At 44.5% G+C, this 25,080-nt stretch overlaps 1 protein-coding gene across 4 annotated transcripts in view; it reads left to right on the forward strand.

The window, feature by feature from the left end:
• Positions 1–25,080, forward strand: part of PLEKHG4 (pleckstrin homology and RhoGEF domain containing G4) — an 86,967-nt gene that overhangs the window by 30,487 nt on the left and 31,400 nt on the right. For all 4 annotated transcript variants that reach the window (XM_053952728.1, XM_053952729.1, XM_053952730.1 and 1 more), the window contains exons 5-10: positions 954–1,077; positions 2,171–2,264; positions 7,276–7,362; positions 9,183–9,299; positions 11,491–11,589; positions 12,592–12,740. In XM_053952728.1, the coding sequence (XP_053808703.1) occupies positions 954–1,077; positions 2,171–2,264; positions 7,276–7,362; positions 9,183–9,299; positions 11,491–11,589; positions 12,592–12,740 (670 nt within the window). The remainder of the gene's footprint in view (positions 1–953; positions 1,078–2,170; positions 2,265–7,275; positions 7,363–9,182; positions 9,300–11,490; positions 11,590–12,591; positions 12,741–25,080) is intronic.

Here is a 25,080-nt window from a genome sequence, read left to right on the forward strand (position 1 = left end):
GTTGTCCCTCCTGTTCCCCAAATCACCTACTTTCCCAGTTGCTTGAGCAGGCTCACTGCAGGTACTGCCTGATTTTGAGTCTCAGAAGCAGTTCTGGCTTTCCACAGTGCTGTGTCCACCTGCTCTTTACTCTGCTTTTGCATCTGGAGAGGAGGCTGGACATAATCCCAAAGCTGGCACTGTTAGGTCCTTCTCCTCCTGTGATAAGCTGTGACTTTGGACTTTTGGAAAATGAGTGGCAGAGAAGCATTGTCCTTCCTGGCTAACTGAAGCAGAGGGATTTCTCCTTCTTGAGTGTATCACAACTCAGCTGGGTTGCCCATACTGTGCTGTATCTATTCCCTGGGCACTGAGCAAACTCTGCACCTAATGAAAGCCTAGCACTGCCTCTGCCCTTTGTCAGAGCTGTAGGCAGGCAGGAGAGTGCTCCTGGACTGTCCTCTCTGCAGCCTCTGAAGAGGAGCTCTGGGCTCCTGCTTCAGGGATTTGCTTGCAGGAGTGACTGGTTATATTCTGGGCTCAGCCTGCAGCATGTGCCCAGTCTCGTTACAGAGTGCATGTTCTGCAAACCTGTCTGCATTCTCTCATCTGACAGCAATGTGAAGGTGAGATTCTGTATCTTGAATTGATGAGATTTCTGCTTTTCTTAAGATTGTCATTAGGCAACTTCAGCCATGTTTATGAAGAAGGTCTGTTTGGGTGGAAGACAAATTTAACACTACCACGAGAGAAAGACAAGCTGAGCTCATCTGCTTCACTCTGGGGCAGCATTTGGGTACTTTGGAAGTGTGTTCATAGCCTCCTACCATCTGCAACATACACTATATTGAGTTCTGTGGAGGATTGCTAGGAATGTGGTGGGGTCTTAGTGGGAGAATATGAGGCATACAGACCTGAAACCAGGCTCTGTTGAATGACTTGAGTGATTTCCACCCCTCCTCTCTTTTTTACAGGCACGAGAGACAAATCAGGACGTGCAGTGGCCATAATAACGACGAGGAACACAGCTTGGTTAAACCCCCACTGCAATACCACTGAGCTTGTACGCCTTCTTCTGTACTTGCACAGCATCCCAAGGTTTGTGATGCTCTTGGACTGACAGGGCAGACAGCTGCTGCCCTGTCTGTTTTGCCTTCCCAGGAAGTGGGAATTGAGGCAGGAATGGAAGGAAGTTGACTTTATTGGCCTAGGAACTTGGTCCAGACAGTCCTGAAATCACACAGGTGGGAACTCCTGCTAGGGTGAACAAGCTTGTGTTCAGCAAGCACTTTGGCTGTTCTGTGTATGCTATGTGCACATGGTGTGATATAATTGGGTATGTACTGAATGTCTTCATGTGTTGCCATGAATCCAAGCCATTCTTGCTATCCTTCATTAGTTCAGAAAATGGGATTTGGGAGCTATCATGGGGCAATCATACAGCAGCTCTGTGATAGTGTTATGACATGATATTTTAGGGCCAGGCCTCCAAGGTGAGAGGGAGGGAGGATCTGCAAGGGTTGAGAGGCTGCCTTGATGTGTGGCTGAAAATGGTGTTTGGAGTCTACAGGCTGGAGTTTGCTGGAGCTTCTCTTCCTTTCACTATGACAGACTTTTCTTCCCCAGCTCATCACTATGTTTCACTTCTAGATGATTAAATAAGAAGAGGTAAAGCAACTCTGATAGTGATTTTTTTGAGGCCTTTAAACCATTAATAAGGAGAGCAGGCTTAATCTATGAGGAACTCATGCTTTGTTTCTTATGCTTCTCCCTTCAAATCTGATTCTGGATGAGGTAGGCATTGGATCTGCTCCAGACTGGCTGCTCTCCTGAAACAGTGAGGCTGAAACTAAGCTTTTCTCTGAACACAATTAGGAAGAATTGGTTTTCCTGTGCAGATTGTCCAGTGGGCATCAGCACCTCTGCCATCAGTGACACATATTCTAGGAATAGGAGAAACGGGAAATTGGGTGGAAGACATAGAGTCATATGGCAAAGGTGAAAACTGAGCAATTATTTGGTGGTTTCTGTGTATATATTTTTTTTAGGAGAAGGTGGCCAGTTAGTTCCTGTTACTATGAAGCCATAATGTACTGGTTTTTTCACCCTGCCCTGACTACAGGTTCTGTTTCTATAGTCTTGTTAATTTTCATTGGTGACAAGGGTGACCTTTTTATCTTTGTCCTTGCAGACCAGAATGTCAGGCTTTGGGTCTGACTGTTCTTGTGGATGCTCGTCGCTGTTCGCCCGTTCCTGCTCTCTTCAAGGCGTTCAGCACGTTGCAGGTGAGCCTCGAGCTTGGGCAGAGGAGCACTGGCTGGCTTGCTGTTATGGTTGGGTGTTACATGTCCATCTGCTGCTTATGTCTCCATCTGCCACCTGGCTTTCAGTTGGCCCTGGGAGGTGGAGATATGCACCCAGCCCTGCTTTAGGAGGATGACCTGGACTTGCCAGACTGCAGACAAAGCAAAAACCCTAAGCAAGTCTGAGTTAGGGTAGAACACCCCTCCCCACCCCTCCAAATTTGCTTTCATCTCAGTGCTGGGAACAGCCCATACCCAAGTCTCAATGCTGTCATGAATTATCTTGCTTGTAAGGGTTGTCCCCTGCACTGAGGGGCTGTGTGAAATGTACAGGGATTTTTGCCTGCCACAGAGAAGGGAGGGAGAGAGGCCTCTGCCTGCAGTTATGGCAAGGGAAGGACACTGCTTGCTATGCCAGGTGGAAAAGCACGTGCAGCTGTTGATGTGGCTGTCATTGAATGATTAGAATCGGATGTGCTGTAACTCTATATTGCTTCAGGTCAAAGGCTTTCATATCAGTCACTTGGGAAGCCAGTGGGTTGTGTTGCCCCCCCTCCCAGATAGAAACTATCTGCTGCTCTTAGAAAGACAGGGAGATGATGGGTTGTAGCCATGACTAATCTTGTTTAAGCAGGTGTTCCTTTTAAATCAGAGCTTAGGTCTCCTAGGACTCAAACTCTGCAAACTGGAACAGGGCAATGTTTTAATGAAGCTGATGTCTGTGGTTTATGTGCTTCAGTGCCACATCTGAGAGTCGAGTCTGACTCAGAGGTCTGTCCTCCTGCTTCCTGGGCTGGGTGGAGCTGTGAGCTCTATCAGCATGCTCATTCTCTGTGGTGAAGGAGTAATCTGTGCCCTGCTCAGTTCTGCAGAGGTAACAAGCAAATACATTCTCTTTATGCTGTGCCCACATGGCAGTGGGCTTGCTAAAGCTTTTGAGCATTTCACTGTCCATGTAAGTTGCATGGCAGTCTTAGTTGCCTGATTTGGAAATCAATAACATGTTCTAGCTGTCTCAGTTCTCATACAAGCATGGTAATAATGCCATTTTAACCTTAAGTTTCCCCTCTGAAACGAGGCGGGGGGGAAGCTTTTTGCTGTGCTATGATGGCTGTTTGGCGCTGAGCGCCTCTTATCAGGGTGGTGCTACAGTTACTTAACAGTTTAATGTGCTGCAAGAGAGATTGCTGGACTTAAGTGTGTGCTCCAGGTAACAGTGACTGATTACTCTGTCTATTTACAGAGGCTGATTACTCTGCTTATGTTTTTTTGATCTTTACACTGACTCTTCTGAAGACTGTAAAGGAGACCTGTTCAGGTAGCTCATCACCTAGTTATGGCACAGGAGTAATCCCTGGCCCCACTAAGATCCTCAGCATTTACTCTGTAATCCCATGGCAACGTTCTCCTCTGCTCTGGAGCAAGGATAGAGTAATACAGAAAACTGACTGTAACTACAGTGAGGCAAGCTAAGTGTTCCAGAGTGCAGCAGGATTAGCTTGGCCAGTGACTGCACCGAGGTACAGACTGTATGTTGTATCTCTTAAGGTTACAGTGCAGATCACCTCCTTGGGGTCCTTTCTGAAATCCCTTACACATCTCAGTGTCTCTTGTCTCTACCAGACTGTCTCTAGAGCTCATTTCTCTGCTGTCCACCACTCCCCTTACACAGGATTTTACTTGCATAGTTTCTGTGAAGCCTACTGTGATAATGTGCTGGAATCTGTTAAATGTTGATGTCCAGCCCTGCTTATTTGATTCTGAGGGGCTGTTTTCCTCTTAACCCAGCACTGCTTCACAGTGGGGAAGCACAGATCAGATGCCCTAATGCAGAATCCCTTCCTGCTGTGGTCTGTTAATCCTAGAGAGACTCCTGGGGAGCAAAGGTTCCTGGGTCAAGATATGTCAGCCTGAGGAAATCTTTCTTCCATTTCTCCATCTTTCCAGAATGAATGCATGATTGGAATTAAGTGCTAGTAGACAACTTTGGGTGCTTGTAGGTTAGTTTTCCCTACAGCACTGGTAGTCTGTCAGTTGCTCTGTCCAGAACCACCTGGTAAAGTGGTGGGAGCTTGTCCTCTCTGCCTTCAGGGTAGGGCCAGTTGTATTCTGTGAGAATTTTTTTTCCCCCCCTTCTTTTTAGAATATTGGGTGTCTGGGAAATCTTTCTGTCCCAGCCAGCAGCTGGAGCAGAGGGAGTGGGGCAGAATAAAAAGCTGCTGCAGAGCTATCTCAGGAAGAAGCAGGAGGAACTCTGTAAGCTCTGTGCAAAGGTGAAGGGAAGTGCACAGTGCGTGCATGTTGCAGGAATAGATCAGGCTTGTTCCTGTGGGAAACTGCGTAATGATGCTTTGGAGCAAAGATTTTTGCAGGGATAAATGCTGTAATGTTTGGTTACAGGTTGTCACCAGTAAGCTCTGTGCTATGGAGGGCAGCTCTTAAGAGGAACTTTGCTACTCAGAAGTCCCAGACTGATCCCTTGCTCAGTGAGCAGGCAGGGCATGGACAGTGGAATGTGTGCTCTGCCTTCAGTGAGCAAGTATCTGTGGGATTTCCCTCTGCCTGAGTCTTAATAGAGTGAGATTCTTTTAAATTTCCCATATCAGTGTGAAGGCTTAATCCTGTAATTGCCTGTGTTTGTGTGTTGGGTTGGGAAGAGTCAAGTTTAGCATTTGAAAGCAGAGAAGTTCTGTGCAAACCTTTCTGTTCAAGAGATGTATTTGCATTCTCACTTAGTGCAGAAGTACAGAGGAACTTGGTGTGACGTTAAAGACTGGGAACCCCTGCTACTCCATTAGAGTGGTCACTTTGAGACTGACTGAGGTGTCTGGGGACTCTTCCCTCTGCACAAACATTCCTGGCAGCCTGTGCTTCAGACTGTGCCAGCATTGTTAAGTCTGGCCATGGGTTTCCATCTGGGGCAGGAAGCCAGAAAACTGGAACTTCAGTCTGAGAAACATTGAAAAAAAATCTTAATTCTCTTTAAGAGGAATAATAATAAAAGGCTATTTACCCTGGTGATTTCTGAATGCCTATTGATGTCCCTCTAGTCTATGCTGTCCAAACTATGCCTGTTCTGGGAGGTGAAGAGTTCATTTATATGTATGGAACTCTTGTTTCTTTGCTTCCATAAAGTTGGTTTTGTTAGCAAAGGTGGTAAAAGATTGTGCATAAAGCTGTAGGAAAGCTTCCTCAAGTGGCATTCTGCTGTTCCCAGCTCTGCCTGTCTCCTGAGATGCTCCTGGTAAACAGTTTTAGTCTTTGGATTGCTCCATCAGTGCTAGATGAGACTTGACTTCTCTTCAGCAGTTTAAATTAAAAATGTGGTGAAAAGTTATTGATTTCTTTGGAAATAAGATTTCTTCATGAGTTGGAAAACCTTGAACTTTTCCCTTGACAGCTTTATTTGTGAATGGTTTTTCAGTTTCTATTTTCAGGAGTAACAAACAAATTAGTGTTTTGGCTATTGTGGTAACCTCTTGTTACACCATCACTACCTTTATCCCTCACTCATATTGCACATCTTGTGACTGTTGGGGTAGAAGAGGGATTGTGTAAAAAAAAATTTGTTTAGTACCATAATCAGTCTTGAAGCTGTGTCCAGTCTTCATCCTTCAGTACTTTCTAGCAGATAAATTCAGAGCTGGTGATACAGCTGTAATATCTCCCTATCCTCTCTTCGGTATTCACCTAATGCAGCCTAATTATGCAATAAATCCTTTTTGGCCTTTTAAGCAGTGTACGAATAACAGTGAAAGTGTGAATAATTCACTTTGGAGAAATTTACAATTTAGAAACCTCTCATGGTTTTGGAAGGTGTTTCAGTTGGGATTTTTTGCTGTCTGTTTAAAAGGATCGTGGTTTAGGACTGGATGAGAGAAAGGTCTTTTTCCTCTGTTCTGGGATCTCTGCTGCTACTTTCACTTGCAGAATTTGGGCTCCTTGTTTTGGCTTTGTTTCTTAATTGCTGAACTGTGCCCAGTGTCAAGTTAGGTCATTCAGTCTCTGTTGGTCCACTTCTCTCTGTACTCTGGCTCTGCTGCTCCTGGCAGATATTTAACCCTACTCACTGTTTAAATGAACAGCTGGAGCTCCTTCCAGCTCGAGCAACACCAGAAAGGATTTGTTGCTTGACAATTCCTGAGATCTTTGCAGAGGCAAAGTCTGTGTAGGAGACATCAAAATGGGATGGCTCTTGTTCAATCATGTGGCACAAGAGCTTAAATGGCTCTTCTCCTTGCTTTCCTGGTCCAGGCATCACAAAAGTAGGGAGCCCTGTCTCCGTGGTCTGGATCTTTCTATCATGTTTCCCTCTTCCTACTGTTGCTCTCTCTGCCTGTTTCTCACTTCCCTGTAGAATGCTTCTATAATTGGAGAGCTGTTCCTGGATCACTGAGTTTGAACTACAGCTGCCAAACATCCCTCGTATTTGGAATTTTTGTCAGTTTAACAGTAGAAACAGGATGCAAGTACTTGACTGTAAATTGGCAGTAAGTAGAGACAAGATGATGTTTTTGGCACTGGGTTGGGGGTGGAGGGGGAAAAGCCACTTCCTCTCAGTTAGGTGAAGTTACCAGGAAAATTATCAGGAAAAAACTTGGACAGGGAACATGGTTTTTTGGTTTTTGGTTTGGTTTTTGTTGTTGTTTTTTTTTTTTTTTTTTTTTTTAGTTCTGTTTTTTTTTCTTGATTCACTTCCTGTGCAGATGGCACAGGAATATATATTAAAGAGTTTCTTTAATATAGCCAACACCTGACCTTTTCCATTGCTTTCTTAAATATTGCAGTACTAGTTGATCTGAAGCAAACTACCTTAAATACATCACCTTGGTATGCTGTAGACTGGCCTTCCTTAAATTTTGGTGACAGCCTTCCAGGCTTTGTAGATGCCTTTGAAGGATAAATTGCAAACTTGTGTATGAACTTGGTGTGGTACATTCTCTTTAGTATCCAAGGCAGATCAGTAATGGATTTGTGCTCTGTTCTATTGTAGGAGATGAATCCTCACTGTATTCATGGAGTACTGCTTCTGGTTGAAAGAGATCTGACTTTTCGGATGGAGAAGCCACCAGCAGGACAGGTAATGGAACCATTTTTCTGGGGTTTGCCTGGCCACTCTTGAGATCTCTTATTTAACTCTCCAGACAGCAAATTCCCTGTCACTGATGTATGTTTATTCTCACATGAAATTTCTGTAGGTGTCCTCTGTGTTTTGTGGCTGTGGTCTCTACAGGTGTGGTGTTTATTGAATTGTAGTGTTTCTGTGAGCTGAACAGATCCCTGTCGTGCTCTGTTTATTGCCACGTCTGTCAGTGACATTTGCACCACAATTACATCAGTCTCCTAGGGACTCAGAGCAGGGGTTTGTTGGGAACATGGATAACTGTATGGAGGAGCCCTGCACAATTAGCTAGAGATGCTTTTCATGTTCTCCCATTAACAAGGGGGGAAATGCGTGGTCAGGAAGAGATCACATTATGCTAAATCCTGAACTCCAGCTTTGAAGGTGCCTATTGCTTTCCCGGATTTTGCATCTCCTCTGTTTCCTCTCCTCATACCTGCTGCTGCCAGTGGCTGAGAGACTTCTGCAAGAAGGGGAAAATGAGATGGGCATTTGTGTGAGGTTCTCTTTGTAGCTGAAATCTCTGGATTTCAGCTACTGGATTTCAGCTTCCTCCTCCAAGAGGAGGGAAAGTTATCACAACATCAGTGAACTCCCCCACTAGAAGTAAAACTGTGTTGGTATTCTATTGCTGTAGAAGAAATGTAGGCTCCCAGCCACTCTGTGGTGAGTGAACAGAGGATCAGACTTCATCTTAGTCCTCTTTGTGTTCTCCAAGGCTGTTGCAAGCTACAGGAATGAACTGAAATTCTGTGCCTGCTGAAACTCTGTAGGCTTCAGAGTAGGCCAGGAGCTCCCTTTTGGCTCCTGTGGATGAAGATGTTGTGACAGGCGTCAGGTTTGCTGTGCATGTGGTGTGGTGTCCCAAAAAGCTAAAGAATAACAAATGCTATTAGTCCATTTCCTTATTGCCTCCATGCGGAAGAATTTGGAGTCAGAATGGGGGCTGCAGGCATGTGCATGCAGGGAGAGCTACAGAAGACATTAAACACATTGAACAAACACAAAGACAGTAGGAGGGAACAGAGGAAAGGCTTATAAACACATGGGCATGCAGGAAGAATTGGAAACATCATCACAATTTTGTAAGGAGGTAGAAACTTCACACTGTGTGTGTGGGGGAGTTAAATGTCTGCACCTGAGTTTGTGTCTGGGCTGGTTTCCATGTACCTGCAGGAGCACTTGTTGCTCTGGTGAGTGTAGAAATGCTCTGAGGTCTTGCAGACTCAGAGAAGGCAAGTTACCTATGCCAAGCTCCCAGAAACTCTTGGAGCAAAAATAGCTGCTGTGATGAGTGGAGAGTTGAGGGCAGGGTGGAGTCTGCTCTGTTAGACTCTTTTACAGGAAGTGAGATGGGGAATCTGGGCGCTGAATTTAACCTCCCAGATTCTCCAAACAGATGCAAATTGCAGCACAATTGTGGGAACATATGAGGGAGTTGCTCTGCTTACACCAGGAGGTGCTGGCTCTGGAGAATGCTGGCTGCTGCCAGACTTCCATCACAGATGTTCTGCCTGGTAAAACAGCGTGTTGTGGCCTGCATTCCTTCAGGGTTTGCCCACTGAGCTTTTCAACAGGCTGCTCTAAGATTGAATGATTGGGGTATTTTTCCATTCATATTGTAGTGATATTGCAGCTACACACTGCATGCTGTGCTTCTGTGCAAGGTAGATAAAGAAATAACAGATTCTGCTTTTTGTTAACCTTCTCCTCTTCCTCTAGTACTCACACCCTAATACAAGTGAGCTTTTTTTCTTTTCCTTTCTGTTCCTGTGCAGTTTGAACTTCTCACCTCCATGAAATCCCTCCATAAGCACATAGACAGCTCACAGCTGCCTCTAGAACTGGATGGGACCTTCCCGTACTGCCACCAGAACTGGCTAAGCTTCCGCAGGGTGAGTAGAATGTCTTGTGTACTTTGGTGTCTGAGAGAAGCAATGGCATGGTAACAGATGGGAACAAGAGGAGCCTGTCAACAGCTGAACCTACAAGCATTAAAAGACAATTTTCCTGTAAAGCTGTGAATGCAAATGAATCTCTGGTATAAAAAAAATGCCAATACTGTCTTCATGAGATGGGTACACACTGTGGTCTCTTGGCATCACTGCAGGAACTAAAGTTTTAGTTTTTTACTCATCTGCTTGAACTGCATTAATTCTTTCTATTCTTTCTTGTCTTCAAAATATGGTCAAATCTTGTGATACACAAGTGGCTCTTGAGTTAGACAGGAGGACGAAGGACAGACATCTGAAACTAATCTCAGCAGAAGGTGTTAGTATCATGTTGCCATTGGACTAAAGATTAAGAACTTGAGTGTAATAACGAGTTAAATCTTTTTGGGTTTGGAGCAAGTTCCTCAGATCAAGCTATTATCTCCTTGGTAATATCTGCAGTCCTTGCATGAATGAGACTTGGAAGTTCTGGATAATCAGTTCAGAATTCTTCTAGGAATATCTTATACTTGCAAGCAGCAGGGTATGTGCAGACTGCCAGAAGCCTGCTGAGGTGGCATCCATGGTACCGATACCCAGCTCTGTGTGCATTTGTGCTGTGGAGGGAGCCTGAGTGCTGTCAACCATGTGCTTGTTGAATCTTTAAAAGCTCTATTGAGTTATTTGGCACACCAAGACTAGACAAGATTAAATCTCTGTAAATCTGCACACGAGCTGGCTGTCTTCATGTTGAGTTTGCTGACCCTGGTGATTGACAGAATTGTCACCTCAGCTTCCAGAGGATCCAGTGGTCTTTTGGCTCTGACCTTGCTACCCAGAGTGTGTGTGGCACAGTGCAACACTTGAAGCAGATTAAGATGTCACTGATAACACCACAGTGGTGCTGGTGGCAGGCTTCAGAAGATAGGCTTGGCATGTGCCAAATGTTAACTTATTTTTTCCAGCTTACATATAAAAGTATTTGTATGAACCTGTGCTGATGCAGTAGACATACAGAGGCCTAATCTTGGTGTCCAGGACTGACTTGGAGAAGTTGAAGTTTATTTGGCAGTGATGAAGCAGAGAAATTTTGCAAGAAGTTATGGATTAGTTTAATGGACAGAGTTGAAAATACCTTGAGAGCTGAGGAGCTCTATGTGTGAAGAAGGGTAGTTCTTGAAGGAAGGACCATAATATCAGGCTACTTCTTGTCTTAGATTGTAAAACATTAACAAAGGGAGTTAGTATGGGAATAATTCTGTATGGAATGCCTGTTTATACTGTGTGTGATAATGACCCATGTGCTCAGCTCCTTTAGCTCTGCAGCTATGTGGCAAACAGCATTTATTTCCTGTCTCAGTGATCTCACCTGCATCCTGCCTGCTAATCTGTCACTGCTGGCGGTGTTCCAGCACTCCAGGGGAGGAGGAGTTCAATTCAGTAAAGATTCAAACAGCTGCGTTTTTGTTTTGTTTTAAACACAATTATTTTGGAATAACTGTTTCTCCCTTCTCTTGATTTTAGTGGCTAGAGGGTGGCATCTGGCAGTCTTTAGGCTTTATATCATTAACTTTTCTAAAAAATAGTGCCTCTTGAATCCTTATGAAACATTTGGACCTTTTTTTGTTTGTTTTTCTCCCTGCCTCCCCCCCACCCTGAAGAATGGAAGGATTTCAAATTTGTCCATAGGTTAAGGTGCTTAATTTTAGAAGCTTTCCAGTTTCCTAATCTTTAATTTACACTACTTTTAATATGAAGAGAAATTATTTAAAGTAGAAAAATTCCAAGTACTTGTTTTATGTTTTGTTTCTCTGAAATTCATGCAGTGTGATTCATCTTCATGGAAAGCTACAAGAAATGCTAATAGAAGAATGTGAGACATAAGTGGACTGTTTATATTCTGTAAAGCATGACCCATCCAAGCCATGAGTATGCAGGTTTCTAAGGCCTGCACAGAGGCCTTGGTCTAGTGTGATGCATCTGAAGCTTCTTATGGGCCTCTCTTTGATACAGTCTCACTGAATGATATAATTGAACCCTTGGATTATTGTGTTTGATCCTCTCTTGATTTTTGTACTCTGAGGCTTCTGCAAGCTCAGAAGACCTTTCTTGTCAACCATGAGACAATAATCTCTGCCTTGGTCTTTTCTTGTAGAAACTGGAATATTTGCTACAACAATGCCAGGGTGTTTGTGCCTTCCTTCAGGGAGCTATTAATAAAGTGGAATCCACAAAATTACCAGTAAAGGCTGAGGTAAGCATGTCACTCACCTCAGATCAGGGGTGGACCTGAGACAGAAGAGAGCATGAGGCTGGATAACTGCAGAAAAGCTGTAGCTTTGAATTTGCAAGGTGTAGTAGCAGGGTTTCCCAGTACTAGTAGAAGCTAATCCAAATGAAGTGATAGAGGCTTCAGTGGGTTTGGAAGCTGATTGTCTGATTCCTCAGAGTCACTCAGGAGATGTTTCCAGCTGGGCTTGTTTCTGATGGGTGCTTGCCCCAGCACTGGGGTGCATTCACAGCAGCTCCAGAGCTCTGTATCTGGTACAAACTTTGGCATGCCAGGTACACAGCAGCTGCCTTGGGCTGTGCCACATCAGGTTGGCTTGAATGGCTCGGAATAAAATTAGGTGACAGCTTAGTTCTGTGCTGTGGTTTCAGCTTTGATGCCTCCAGTAAACAAGTTTGGAAAGGGGCAAGAGGGGGAAGGGACAAAGACCTATGTGGTCACAATCTTTCTATTTCTCTTCTTGAGAAGCTGCTGTATCCCTGACATGGTATGGAATTGCTGCCAGCTCTGCACTGAGGGTGCCAGTAGTAAATGATGGTGCATATGGTAGTGGCCTTCCTGCACTCATCTGTATATCCACAAACACTTCATGTGCATCTTGTCCCAAGGCTTGGAGCCATGCAGATCCAGGCTCCCAGAGCAGTAGGAGCTAAGTATGAGTGGGAAGCAAGGCTGGAAAGCTTATTTCTTCTATGCCCAGCAAATGAATGGAAAAACAATGATGGGGATTGGGTCACAATTTTAGCCTGGTGGGGAAGGTATCAGGAGCATAAGGAGCACTGTTTATCACTTTAGACTTAACAGGGTGGAGAGGAACACCAATGGGAACCAATCTCCCCTTTTCTTAGAGTGGGCCCAGGTGAGATGTGGTTTTGGTGTGTTTTGGTTTAGGTTCTGGTTTTTGCCTGTTCCCTCATTGCCTGTAGGTTGCAATAACTGCTCACCTCACTCTTGTGATCCCTCCAGGATGCAGCTGTGCTGCTGAGGAATTCAAGGCAGTTGATGAAGAATGTTCTTGAAGATGCAAGTTTGGTCAAGGTGCAGCAGGAGGGTGGAGCGCTCCTTGCCAGACTGGGAAAGGAGGAGTCTTGTGTCACCCTTACCCAAGACTACAGGTGAGCCCTCAGAGTGGGAGAAGAAGAGATGGGCATTTGCCGGAGCCTTCCCCGGCTTGGGGAGACTCCGGATGGTGGTAAAGTCTCTCCTCCAACCCGTGCCTTCAAAGAAAGACTCAGTAGTCTTCAGTCGTCCGGTCTCAAGGCAGTTTATTGCATGTTATCTCAAGGCACACAGACTCCCTGGCATTGTCCCCGTCTCTGGCTGTCCCCGTCTCTGGCTGTCCCCGTCTCTGGCTGTCCCCGTCTCTGGCTGTCCCCGTCTCTGGCTGTCTCCCGTCTCCCCTCCCCGAGGGGCTGGTGCCATCTTTTATATCACACATTACGTATAAGGTGTTTATAGTTTTTCCCCAATGCCTACTACCTATGTTGAACAGTGACTTTCTACTCTAAACCAATCTGTGAGTGCCAACATCACCAAGAACATGGAGAATAGGAAGAAGAAAGAAGGAGGACAGGGCACGCCCAAATCCCTCCATCTTAGAACTTCTGACCCCCATGTACAAAACTCAGACCCCCCTGTACAAGGCCTAAAACCCCCCTGTACAGCACTCAAAAATCCTACCTTTCACTTTGTGACTACTTCTACTATAATATCTAAACTTTTGTGATTTCTTGTTCTTCCTGTAAGGTTGGTAAATTGTTCCATGGGTCAAGCTCAAGACCACAGGGGTCCCTGGCCGCCTGCCAGGGTCTCAGAGGCTTCTGCCCTGGGCCCAGAACATCCAAGAGTGTCTGAGGGACACCTTGGGTTCCGACAGGCATTAGCAAAAAGCAGGTGCTGGGAGTCTCCCTGAGGTGCACCATCATTTATGCTGGCTGGAGAACAGCTTTGTACATGCAGCAAGGAAGTATGTTGAAAACAGTAAAGGTGAAAAATGTAATGAATTTTACTCTTACCTTGATTACTTCTTCCCCTGTCCAAAAACTAGTCCAGATGGATTCACTTAGATGGTTCAACTTTGTTTTTCAAGCCAAATCAGACTTATCTTCTGTAGTGGAGAGACAACTGGATATTTTGGGTACCTGTAAAACACAAGCCTTAATTGATGATAGCAGTGATGAATGTTTAGGTGCAGGCCATTATTGCTGTGTGATTTCCTAAGGCACTCCTTGTGCAAGGGGATTTCCAAGGACCTTAGCTGGGAGGAATGCTTGCTGGCTGAGGCAGGCTCTGATCTCCTCACACATTGGTTCAGTTTGCACAAACAAATATTCACTGCCCGTTTGCAGGGTTGGTGTGAGAAGCGGGGACTGAGAGAGCCCAGCTGTTTGACATCCCCAGGGCATTGCACAACTTGTGTTTGTGCTGTTAAAACACCTGAAGCCTATCAGCATGAGAAGGCCTCTGTGCTATGTGCTGTGCAAACAGCAAGGTAGAAAGGCAGCCTTTGCAGCCAGGAGCTTCCAGCCCAGTGTGATAAGCACTGGCATGTGGGTGCAGGTGAGGGCACGGGGGGGGGTGGCAGGGTGGTGTGGAATAGCTCCGTGCATCCACAGCCTTGCTTTGATTCAACTCCGTGTTGCCATCACAAGCTGGGAGGTTTGAAGGGAGGGAATCAAGAGAAGATAACAAAGGAGTTATGGAGTATCTCAACCAAACACTGTGAAAATAACATTTCTGTTTTAAAATTCAGCAAGTGGATGGCAGTACAAGTTGCTACCTGTCACTGGAAGAAGAGGATCGACATTTTGGTGCAGAGAGAGGGCATGAAGGCAGGCTGTGTAACTGTTTCTGTTCCCTGCTTGCTGTGGCTCCTGTCAGGAGCTCTGGCAGACTATGCACACACAGTTCTCTTGCTGAGCTGGTGAAGTAATCTTGATGCAATTTTGGATTGAATTACTACAGTATAATCTTTTCATTCTCACATGACATGAGAAGCACAATAATGTGGGGTTTTGTGCTTTGTTTGGTTTAGGTTTTTTATTATTATTTATTTTATTTTAAGCAACACAGCAACTTTAGAGTCCTAGGAGAATGGGGTGAATGTGCATGAGTTTTATGTTTTGTTTTGGTTTTAAGCTAAGCCTATGTTTTTGCACAGGGAAATGATCAACTTTGAAACCTGATCTGATGGAGCCCCTAAGGATAATTTACTGCTTTGACTACTTTAGTAAGGGCAGGGGTGGGGGATACACACAGAATTCTTTGATTGTACAGTGTTTGAGTGCATGCTGAAGCTGTGTAGCATGTTCTCTGCTTAATTCAGGTTATATTTATTGTCTGCCTGTGTGAAAGGAGACTGTATGCCATGGCTCAAATGTATGTGGCTCTCCAGCTTAAGGAGCATAACTGAATATAGCAGGAGAAAGTTATTCTTTTCTAGGCTGTGGAGTAGTTGCAGAAACTAAAATCCATGCTGTATTTTAATTTTCATCTAACTTGGGACAGAGGACTAAAGAAGTCCACTCTTCTTTGTTTCAGGGTCCCTTCAAATGGGGAAAAGAGCTCTATCACTTTGCTAGACAGCTCTGCTTAAGGCACTGTTGGTTTGGGTCCTCCGTGGCTTTGCACTTACTCCTTCTTTTCTACCTGATGTGCAGATATTAAAGGTTCTAAGCTCTGCTAATACTGTAAAGTTTGATTTTCAAAGGCTTCTTTAATAGATATGATCAAAGCAGGGAGGGTAGAGACAAAATACTGCAATTGGCCAACTAAGCTAGCATGGAGTGGCTATTGATGTATGTAGGTCTAATATTTGATTTCCAACTGGTGATGTGGGAAAATGGAACAGAACTGCCTTTGTGTGTGCACTCAGCAAGTCTTGTGGTACTGCTGCTCAGAACTTTGAATCGTAAAATCTTGATCAATGCTTAGCAGCCTAATTCCACACCCATTCTCCCAATACTTGAAATAAATTATTTACAAAAGCAAGTCAAATGGCTTTAGTCTTCTAAGTCACCTTTTGTTCTTTTGTCTGTCACATGTCCATTTTTGTAATTTTTTATTGTCTCTTGTGGTACAAAAGTCTGATAAAATAGAGTCATGACTGCCAAGACTTCTTAATCATAAATTAAGGCCAGTTGTGAACAGGTGACTGTCTGAATGTACATGAATTACATATCAATAGAGAAGACAGTTTAAAGAGCAGTTTTCTGGACTTTTGGCTCCACTTAATTAAAATATGCCAACTAGAAATGGAGAACTAAAGTTAAAATTGTGATTTTTTTTTTTTAAGACTAGAGATGACAAGCCCATCTGCACCTTCACCTTGGGATTAACGAAGCAAGGCATTGACTTGGGGTTTTTTTCAGGCGATGTATTTTTCTAGCTGTCACAGATGTCTTTCTTGCTATTTTGTGGTTTCATGTGGAAAAAGAGCAGCAGGAGCTGGTAAGAATAGAGATGGATGAACCATTCTGAAAATGCCTGACCACAGGTTGGAGATAATAAGTTAAAACGGGCAAGGAAGCAGGCATGCACTCAGTGCAGTCAGATGTTATCTGCCAAATACCTTCGGCAAACAAGAATTGTTTTAGTCTTTCTTTAGTAATGAAACTCTTGTCGTGGAACCTTCTCTGCTTGCTCTGCTTTTCTGGAGAGCAGAGATGCACTTTGGAGTGTTTTGTGGCACAGAGCAGTGGAATCTTATTGCTGCTCACCTGGGATTTGTGAGGCTTTGCTAAGCCAGTGCCCCAGGTTCTTTCCTGAAAAAAGTTGAACTTATTCCGTCAGAGATGTGGGCATGCAGGAGGGGTGTGTTGTGCTCCATCCATTTGTTTCTCTAACAGATGATTTAAGAGCTTCCGGGACTCTTTCCTGGATGGTCTCATCCTGAGATGCTGTAGCACCACAGCAGTGGCTTTGATCAGTAACTGCTCCCATTGTGAGCTGACCAGGAGTCTTCATACTCATTTCACTGCCAAGTATCACTGCAAAAGATAGCCTTGCCCATCCAGCTGTTTATCCACAAAAGGAAAGACAGTCTTCTCCAAGCAGACTGTCTGGAGCTCTGCCTTTTCCCAGCTTAGGAAGGAGGAGCTCAGTTACCAGAATACACGTCCTGCAGGCAGCTCGTTGCAGGGAGTTGGTTTTGGAGCTGTGGTGTGCTCAGCTGTTCCCTTTGAGATCTCCCACCTCCAGCAAGACCAGGCTGAATTTGGCCTGGAGTTGGTGTGGGTGTGGCACTCATGAGCCAGTGTATCTTTATGGCACCTCTTTAAGTGCTGTAATGGTAGAGTTGGCCACCCAGAGGTGCCAGGGGACTGCTGGAGGGGGCATTGCCACTTGCTCACTGTTGACGGATTTGAAGCCAGCACATTTGCCTTCACACCATGCACTGCACTGAAGGCTCAGTGCTTCTCCAGGGTCTGTTAGCTGAACCCTTTGAGGTTTTGCTGTCCCAGTCTTTCTGGGGATTGAAATGCAGAGCTGTTAGCCTAGCTGGAGTTCCTCTTGGTAAGTGTGGCCAAGCGACACAGAGACCTCCATCACTTCAATGCTGTTAATACTTTTTTTTGCACTTCCAAACAGGAATTTTGTAATAACCAGAGTCATTTTAATAAGATATATAGAGTTGGTTAGCAGGTGTAGCTTTGGCTTCTGGCTATCTAATGTAGTGATCAACTAACCTGTAGCTTGCAGGCAACTCACTGAGCCAGCTGTGAAAAGTGGACTAATGTATTGCTGCTTCTGTAGTGGATGTCAAAAACTTACAGTTATGATGGCAGTGTAAGAGAAGCTGCCAGAAGCCAGGCAGCAGCAGTGGGAGCTCTTGCTGAAGTGAGGCTGTGATGTGGGACTGGGCAGCAAGGCCAGGATCCTTTTAAGTTGGTCTTTAGCCAGATGTTTTTCACTGTTGTTCTCATTATCGCTACTCTTCCAGCATATCCAAGAGCTGGAAATGTGTGCCTAGACAAGTACCCAGTGAATGCCTTTCGTCCTGCAGATGTGTTATGAGTCACAATAAGTGTAAAGAAGGTATAACCATTTTATATGAATATATAGATGGTTTATACTAGTTTAACCAGAAATGCACCTGTCTGGCTCTTCATGAACCCATGTTCTCACCGTGGCATGGGAGTGCTCTGCATGGTGATGGGCAAGATAGTCCCAAGGCTAGAGGTGAGAGCTGAAAGGAGAAAAACCTCAGATGGTGAAGGAATGATCATGTTGAGTGTTTGGCTCTGTGCACCAGGGAACCAGAATAAGCTTAATCTCTTCCCCCAAGCTCCTCATCTGAAAAGAATCTGTGCTTACAAGCTGTGAATAAGCAGCTTATAAATAGATGGAGGAGTGAATTCTCCTTTGTTTGCAGAAGGCAGTATAGTTAGTCTCTGTATTTTGAGGGTGGAGTGGCTAGAGCCAAGAGCTGGTTTTGTGAGCTGGCTATTTTTAGTGTGGCTTGGTGATCTAGTTGGAAGCTCTGGGTGGGGACCTGAGCTGAGCAGAGGGAATGGACAGTACAGAGCAGACTTCCTGAGCAGTGGGTGCCAGGTTCCTGGTGCTGGATGTGACTCAATTACAGTGACAGAGAGGGTGATCTTACAGCTAAAAGCCTCCATAGTTAATGTTCTGGCTTCCACACAGACTACTGAGACTCTGGGTCTACTTGAAGCTGTGGCTAGTTAATAATGAACTGGGGTGTAGCTGCGTGGTGCTGCAGACCTATTGTTTATGGATCTTCAGCAATGCTCTTATTAGTAGCAACTCCTGGGATGTTACAAGACCTGCATGTGCCATTCTGCAAAGTGGTGCATGAGCTCCCTGTAGTGGAAGTAAACTTGGATAATGTACAGGCTCTCTGCCCCTGCCAGGGGACTGTACAGCACTGTCTGAAGCTTCGGTAGAGTCAGAGAGACTAAGCTGTTCATCCAAAATGTGGAACAAGTTGGGAGCAAGGTTAGTGGGGAGATAGGTGTCTGGTGTGTAAGTCCCAGTTTGGGCAGACTGAGATGGCTGGACTTCTTGGTTTGTAAGGTAGAGCATGTGCACTATCAAACTGACAGCTGCTGCCATAGGCTGGTGGTCATAGCCAGGCAACTTATCCTGGGAAATCCTTCCTGGAGGCATTATTGTCTTCTGCCATCCCCTTTCTGCTTTAAAGATGTGTGTCTGCTGTGGCTCTCTGTGTTTGTACATGGTTCAGAAGATGCTAATGCTTTGTCCCTCTCGCTGATGGCAGTTGAACTACTGCCCGCTCATCTTCATTCCTCTCTGGGAGCTTTGGGAGCCTCTCACGCTACCACTTGCCACAGTGCACCCTTCTAACGTGATCTGCAAGAGGCACCTTTCATTGCAGGGTGCTTTCCATGTTCCTCCTATGGACCTAATCCTAAAACCTTGGGACAAGATGTATACTCAGTATACCTTTGAAGCCAGATGAAAAAATGTGCTTAAATTGTGACCTCAAAGGCTGCCACGAGACGCCTCTGCGCTGTTGCTGGTGACACAGAAGGTGCTGACGAGTGCTAAGCCTTTGGCCGAGCATGGGTGGCAGTGCTCTTCCTTGGCCTTATTTGTTTGTGTCAGGTGGAGGGAGGAGCGCAGGGTGACATTTCTACCCAAACACACACTGTGCTACTTGGTATTCATTTTGGTTACAGTCTAACCTGTTCCCTCTGTTGGCGTGGTGGTTTTAGCCTAGTAAAAAGCACTTACGCTCACATTAAACAAATCTCGCTGCTCCACACATAAAGGAGAGTGGAGTTGGGGCTGTTATCATTCTGAGTGCATGAAGTGCTGTGAGACGTCAATTGTGGCATTTGCAGAGACCTAAAAGATTGCAGAGTTCTGCCTAGGTAAGTTTTCATTGTCCTCTTGGGCTTTTTGTAAATTATTCCCCTCAGCTCCCTTTCTGTTTTTCATTTTCTGCTGTCTTATGTCCTAAATCTTGGACTCAGTGAGAATTTACCCAGAAGACTTCAGTTTTGCTTGTTTTTGTTTGCAGTGCTTGTCATGCCAACAGGGCATTAGGTAATTAATGACACACTGTGTTTTATCTGTTTAAAAATATTACGGAAAAAATTGCAAAAACTTTCCATTATAGGATGTTAACTGAACTGCCTGACATTCCTGCCTTAGCCCAGGCCATCCCACAAGCACCACTTTTTATATAACCGTGTTGGGATAGATACTTCTGTTGCTGGGCTGGTTAATAGCACAGTCACTACTATTATGTGGATCATAGCCCTGGAAGTGGGCAAAAGGATATATCAGTGAAATAGGGATACGGCTTTAATTGACAGTGTGTGTGTATTTGAGTAGGACATCTTGAAAGCCTGGTGGTCTCAGCTTCGGGAACACAGCTCTCAGACTGGTGCAGTTGACCAGGATACAAAGTATAAACATAAGCAGATTAATGTACATTAGACAAGGTTTGGAGGTAGAAATTGTTTACAGCTGGTAGAAAACCACATCTTGAGGCACAGTGTTCCCAGAATGCTGTTTTCAAATCCTATCCGAGGCTCCACTGCACAGGGAACTTTCCCCATAAGCAGGCTAATTTTTGGTGTGGGATTTTTTATAATTTTTTTTTCCCAGTCAGTTTTATGGATCTTACTGGGATTTTAAATCAACCAGAGTCTGAAGACAGTTTTATTGTAACTGAATGCAAGCCAGGCAGGAGAAAGAAACAAAGGTCACATCTTGGGACTGTGCTTGGACACTTGTTTAATTGTGTGCATTGGCCCCTTGGCTTTTAAAGGGATTTCTGAGTGTATTTCTGCTAAAAACACATTTAAACAAACTGAGCTTCAGAAGAGAATTCTCTTGGCAGCTGTGGTCTCCAGTGCATTGTATTAATTGGATTATTTGCTCCCAGGTCAGGTAACCTAGTGAGGAGGGATTCAGCCAGGTCTGTGGTCTCAGCTAGATCCACCGGTCTCATCCTCAGAGGGACCAGGCATCCCACAGGCAACTGCAGATCTGGTGTTTGACCTCTGTGCCTTTGTAAGGACACTTAAGGGTTCTAAAAACTGTACCCAGTTCCTCAGATACTTTAATCAGGGAATTGAAACCACCATGGCTATTTGTGTGCTGCAGAGAATAATTAGTTGTATTTATTTAGCCATATCTGCTTTAGCTTCACCATGGCTAGTTTGAATTTTAACCTCAGCTGCATGTGAAGCTCTCAGCTCAAAGAACAGGACTGTGCATTGGAGGTTAACCTCCTTTTATGGGATCATTATAAATATGGCACTTACGTAGGTTGCTACCAGAATGCAGTAATGACCAAGAATGACATTTCTCGTCCTGCAAAACATCCATCAGGCACACAGCACTGTCCCTGCAGACCTGGAAGGATTTCTTCCAGAAGCATTGCTCAGGATATTTTAAGTGATTTGTAGCCAAGGTATCAGCACACATGATCTGGGTGATGTCCTTGGACCTGTATGGACATCCACAAGGGAAGTTGAACACCAAGAGAATGGAAGACTAGATGAAGTTAATGTAACATCCGACTGTGTTTTTTCTAAATTACAGAACAAATCACATTAAGGATATCTGATTTTCCCAGGATAAGTTATATTTGCCCAAATCCCATGAAATACACTACCAACATGTAGTATTTCCTTCCATCCATGAATTTTTGCCATTTTAAAATTGGCCAAGGCTGGTCAGAGGATGAACTCTTTGATTTCAGCCCTTTTGTTAGATCTGCTGTTTTTACTGTTTGTCAAAGCAGTTATTGAAGGGGCAAACAGGAAGGTGCAGAATAGTGATGGTTCTGCTGCTCCCTTCCCTGTGCTCTCCTGTTTGCATCTCACTGACATTGGCAGGCATGGCTCAGGCAGCACCTGCTTTTGTGACTCTGCTGGATGCTTTTTCTGAGGCCATCTATTTTTTGAAAACAAAACAGGTATTTTGCTTTGAAAACTAAAGTGTAACTCTCCAAGACTGGCTTTTTTTGAAGAACGGATTCAAACAGAAATGGTCTTTCTAAATTATAGGTTTAAAATTACCCTACCATTATACAACAGCTTGGCACTTCTCCAGAAAGCTGAAGATGTTTGGAACCTTTTTCCACTGAAATGATAATTGCTCAATGAAAACAGGATTTGGGGAAACATAAACTGACATCAAGCTACTCCTTTTTGCTATAAATTATATTGACTCTGCACTATTGCAAAATTGCTTTTGATGATTTGACCGTGGAAGAATGTAGTAAAAGACTCTTAATACCACACTCCCATGTGCAGGGAAATTGCATTGCATCCACACAAATCTGACCTGAGACAAGACTTTCCACTGACTTCTGAGCCTTTCGTGCTCAGAGTTGCTCCGGCCACTATTAAAATATTTTTAAAGTCCTTAACAGCCAGGTGTTTTCTTTGTGTGCCAGGATGGAAGTCACTTTTTTCTTCAACCAAATTTTCACTATTTGGTTTGTTTACTCCAAGCTGCTGTGAAGGTACTGAAGGACAGGAATTAAAAACTTCTGAGTCTGAAGCTGAAAAAGAAACAGATATTTATGTGAAGTATCATTTTCCCCATAAAATTCCCTGTTTCAGGATATTGTGGAGTTTACTAGTGTACTGGAAATCATTTAGGAAGTTTTTAAGATCTAGATCAGCAAATGAGTGTGTGTGTAAATAGATAAACAGATGTACAGAGGTTTGGGAGACCAGGCTTAATGCCCAGTGGATCCTCTCTGTGAGCACTGAAGTGCCCAAGTGAATCAAAAAACCAAACTTTCCCATGGACTGTGAGTGATTTCTTTGTTGGGCTCAGTTTGCCTACCTACTTTATACTACAGCATGGAAAGGCTTATATTTTCCTCAGTGTAAGAGAGTAAAAGATGGATGTTAGTCAGAGAGCCTGTCCGGCTGGTAAAAGTGAACTGTCAGGGGCTGACAACGTATGAATGGAGTTACCTTGGAGATGCAACAGAAGACCAACAACTAGACATTGAGGTTTTAATGAATGCCTGCCAAGCGAGGCAGAACGTGTGAAAACAGCGTGGCTGGTCCTTGAAAGAAAGAGCTGAGGTGCTGGGATGCTGGAGGAACTCACAGAGGAGCAGGAATGATGTAAGGCCACACCTGAATTGTTTGGGCACTCTAAGCCCAGAGGAGCTGTTCGGAAACATTTTTTCTCTGCATGTTGTTTGCAGTTGCTCAGGAAACCATTGGCAGGACCATGAGAAGGGGGCAGTCTTAGAGTGTTGAATTGTGGCTGATAAGGGCATCAATAGCCTGCTGCAAGCATTCACAGAGGGAAAAAAGTCCTTTAAATGACAAGAGTAAGGGATTTTGGCTTATATAATCCCAACAGCCCAACTTACTGATAAGAGTTAATTTCCAGCCTTCTTTTGAACTGAATTCTCTGTCTAGTCTCTGCTTATAGCATAAACTCCCAAATACATCTTAGACTGACTTCAGGTAAGTTTGAGATGCTTGTGGATCAGTAAAGCAAAGGTTTTCTGTGTGTGTCTTCAGTTACAAGATGTCACTTTCAGTACCATTGAATCAGCTGAGATAGAAGGAGGATGACTGATTTGCATATATATGTAGATTCTGTACATCTGTAGCTGCCACATTATTTACTGAGACATGTATTTTATGATTACATCCAATGGGGCAAAGGGCTCACTTCTAAACTGGAGCTCCCTTCCACCTTCTGAAAATGTACATAAAGGCTTGGTTGGATTGAGATCTTCAGAGGTGGGATAACTCCTGTGGAAGGAATGTGTGGGGCCAGAAGTGTTTGGGGTGGATTTTTCTCAGTCCTGTAGTTGGATACCAAGAAGTTCACTCAAGCCCCTTCTCCAAAAATGGGTTCCTCAGACTGTGGTTGGTGGGCCAGCAGGAGTACTTTATTGCTGCGGTTTTGCACCTAACTTTCCCTGGAGGGGTTTTCTGGCCATAAGGCCAGCACTGGTCTCAAGTGGTCTCCCAACAGACTGGTCTTTTCCACAATGGCTCGGTGTAATTAGCCTCTTTACACAGTGACTTTGCGGTACACCTATTTCTGGTCAAAAAAACCTTGAAATGTGGGTTTTCTTAGCCTTTTTTTATAATCACTTCCTATCCCTCTACCTTGAGGGTGATTTTTCCCCCCTGTAGTTGCAGTGTTATCTTCAGGGAAGCCTGTGTTTTATGCCTTTGGGAAATGTGCAGTCTGCTCTGCTAGAATTTGTAGTATTTGTTAGTCCTTGCAGTCCAGGTTGCTGCTGACTCCTGTCAAGGAAAACTACTCAGACTTACGACAATGCGGGGGGTTGTTTCCTCTGTCATGTATGGAAAGGGGCAGAGTGGGACTCCCTGGCTCCTGTCCCCTAATCATATCATACTCTGTGCTAGGTCAGGCAATGCTAGAGCTGGAACCCTTGTCTCAGGTCCCTGTGTCATCAGGTTGCCGTCTGACAATACCACGTTAAGTGCTGAAGCCATGGATGCTCGCTTTGTCACTGGCTTGGGTGGACATAAGGAATCCTATTACAGAAAGGTCTAGCAGGTCAGTCTGGCTTGCTGATGAGTGCCATCAAAGAAGTAGCATCAACACCAAAGTGATTTCCATGGAAGCACAGGGAAAGGTTTGAAAAATATTTTGCCTCGTGGGGGGGTAATTGAAAATGTTTGCATATAGCAGCATGGAATGCCTAAAGTTATAGGTGCTTGATTGTCTGTGCCAGCGGGAGGAAGAATGTTTGCTGTATCCATTTCCTGAGTGGATGAGAGTATTCATGCCAGCAGGGAATTCAGGCCTGTGGGAGTAAGGCCAAAGGGTGTCTGCCTGTCTGGCCATCAGTATGCTGGCAACTTACTCAGAAAATGGGACTTGACAGATATGCTCTGCTGCACAAAACCAAACAGTGTTAATGGTGTTGCCAAATTTAACTTTCAGCCATCGTCCGAACTGTTTCTCATTAGCTGTCCCAGCTGTGTCACTGCTGCTGACGGGAACTGGCCTCCACAACCTGCTCTGTAAACACTTTCCAGAGCTCAGCTTGGACAATGGTTATGACTCTGCTGCTGTGAGTCTCCTGGGTTGGATCTGGGTCTGTGCATAGGAAAGGATTACAAAATAGAAGGCGCATATCATCACGGTTTGTTTATGGCAGTTTTGGGAAATGCCAGAGCAGTGCTACAGCTTGGATCTTTCCATTGAAAGATTCTCTGTAGAGAACCTGTCTGCTCTGTACTGCAGTAGCACTGATCTTAGTCCAGAAACTATTCGGGTATTTTTGGCTGCACTTTGGAGAAATTCATTCAGTCTAATGGCATTTCAAAGAGGAAAAACAAAAGTATCTAAGGGCCTGAGGTTTGAGAAGTTGGCTGTTGCACACTGGGTGGAATTCTGAATGGAAAAATAGTGTGGATTTCTGCTATGCAGAGCTGCTTGTCCAGACCTATGGCGCTACCTCGTGTCAATTAAAACTACAGGATGGCTGCTACT

Source organism: Vidua chalybeata, chromosome 11 (genome assembly GCF_026979565.1).
Source record: "Vidua chalybeata isolate OUT-0048 chromosome 11, bVidCha1 merged haplotype, whole genome shotgun sequence".
Taxonomy (NCBI): domain Eukaryota; kingdom Metazoa; phylum Chordata; class Aves; order Passeriformes; family Viduidae; genus Vidua; species Vidua chalybeata.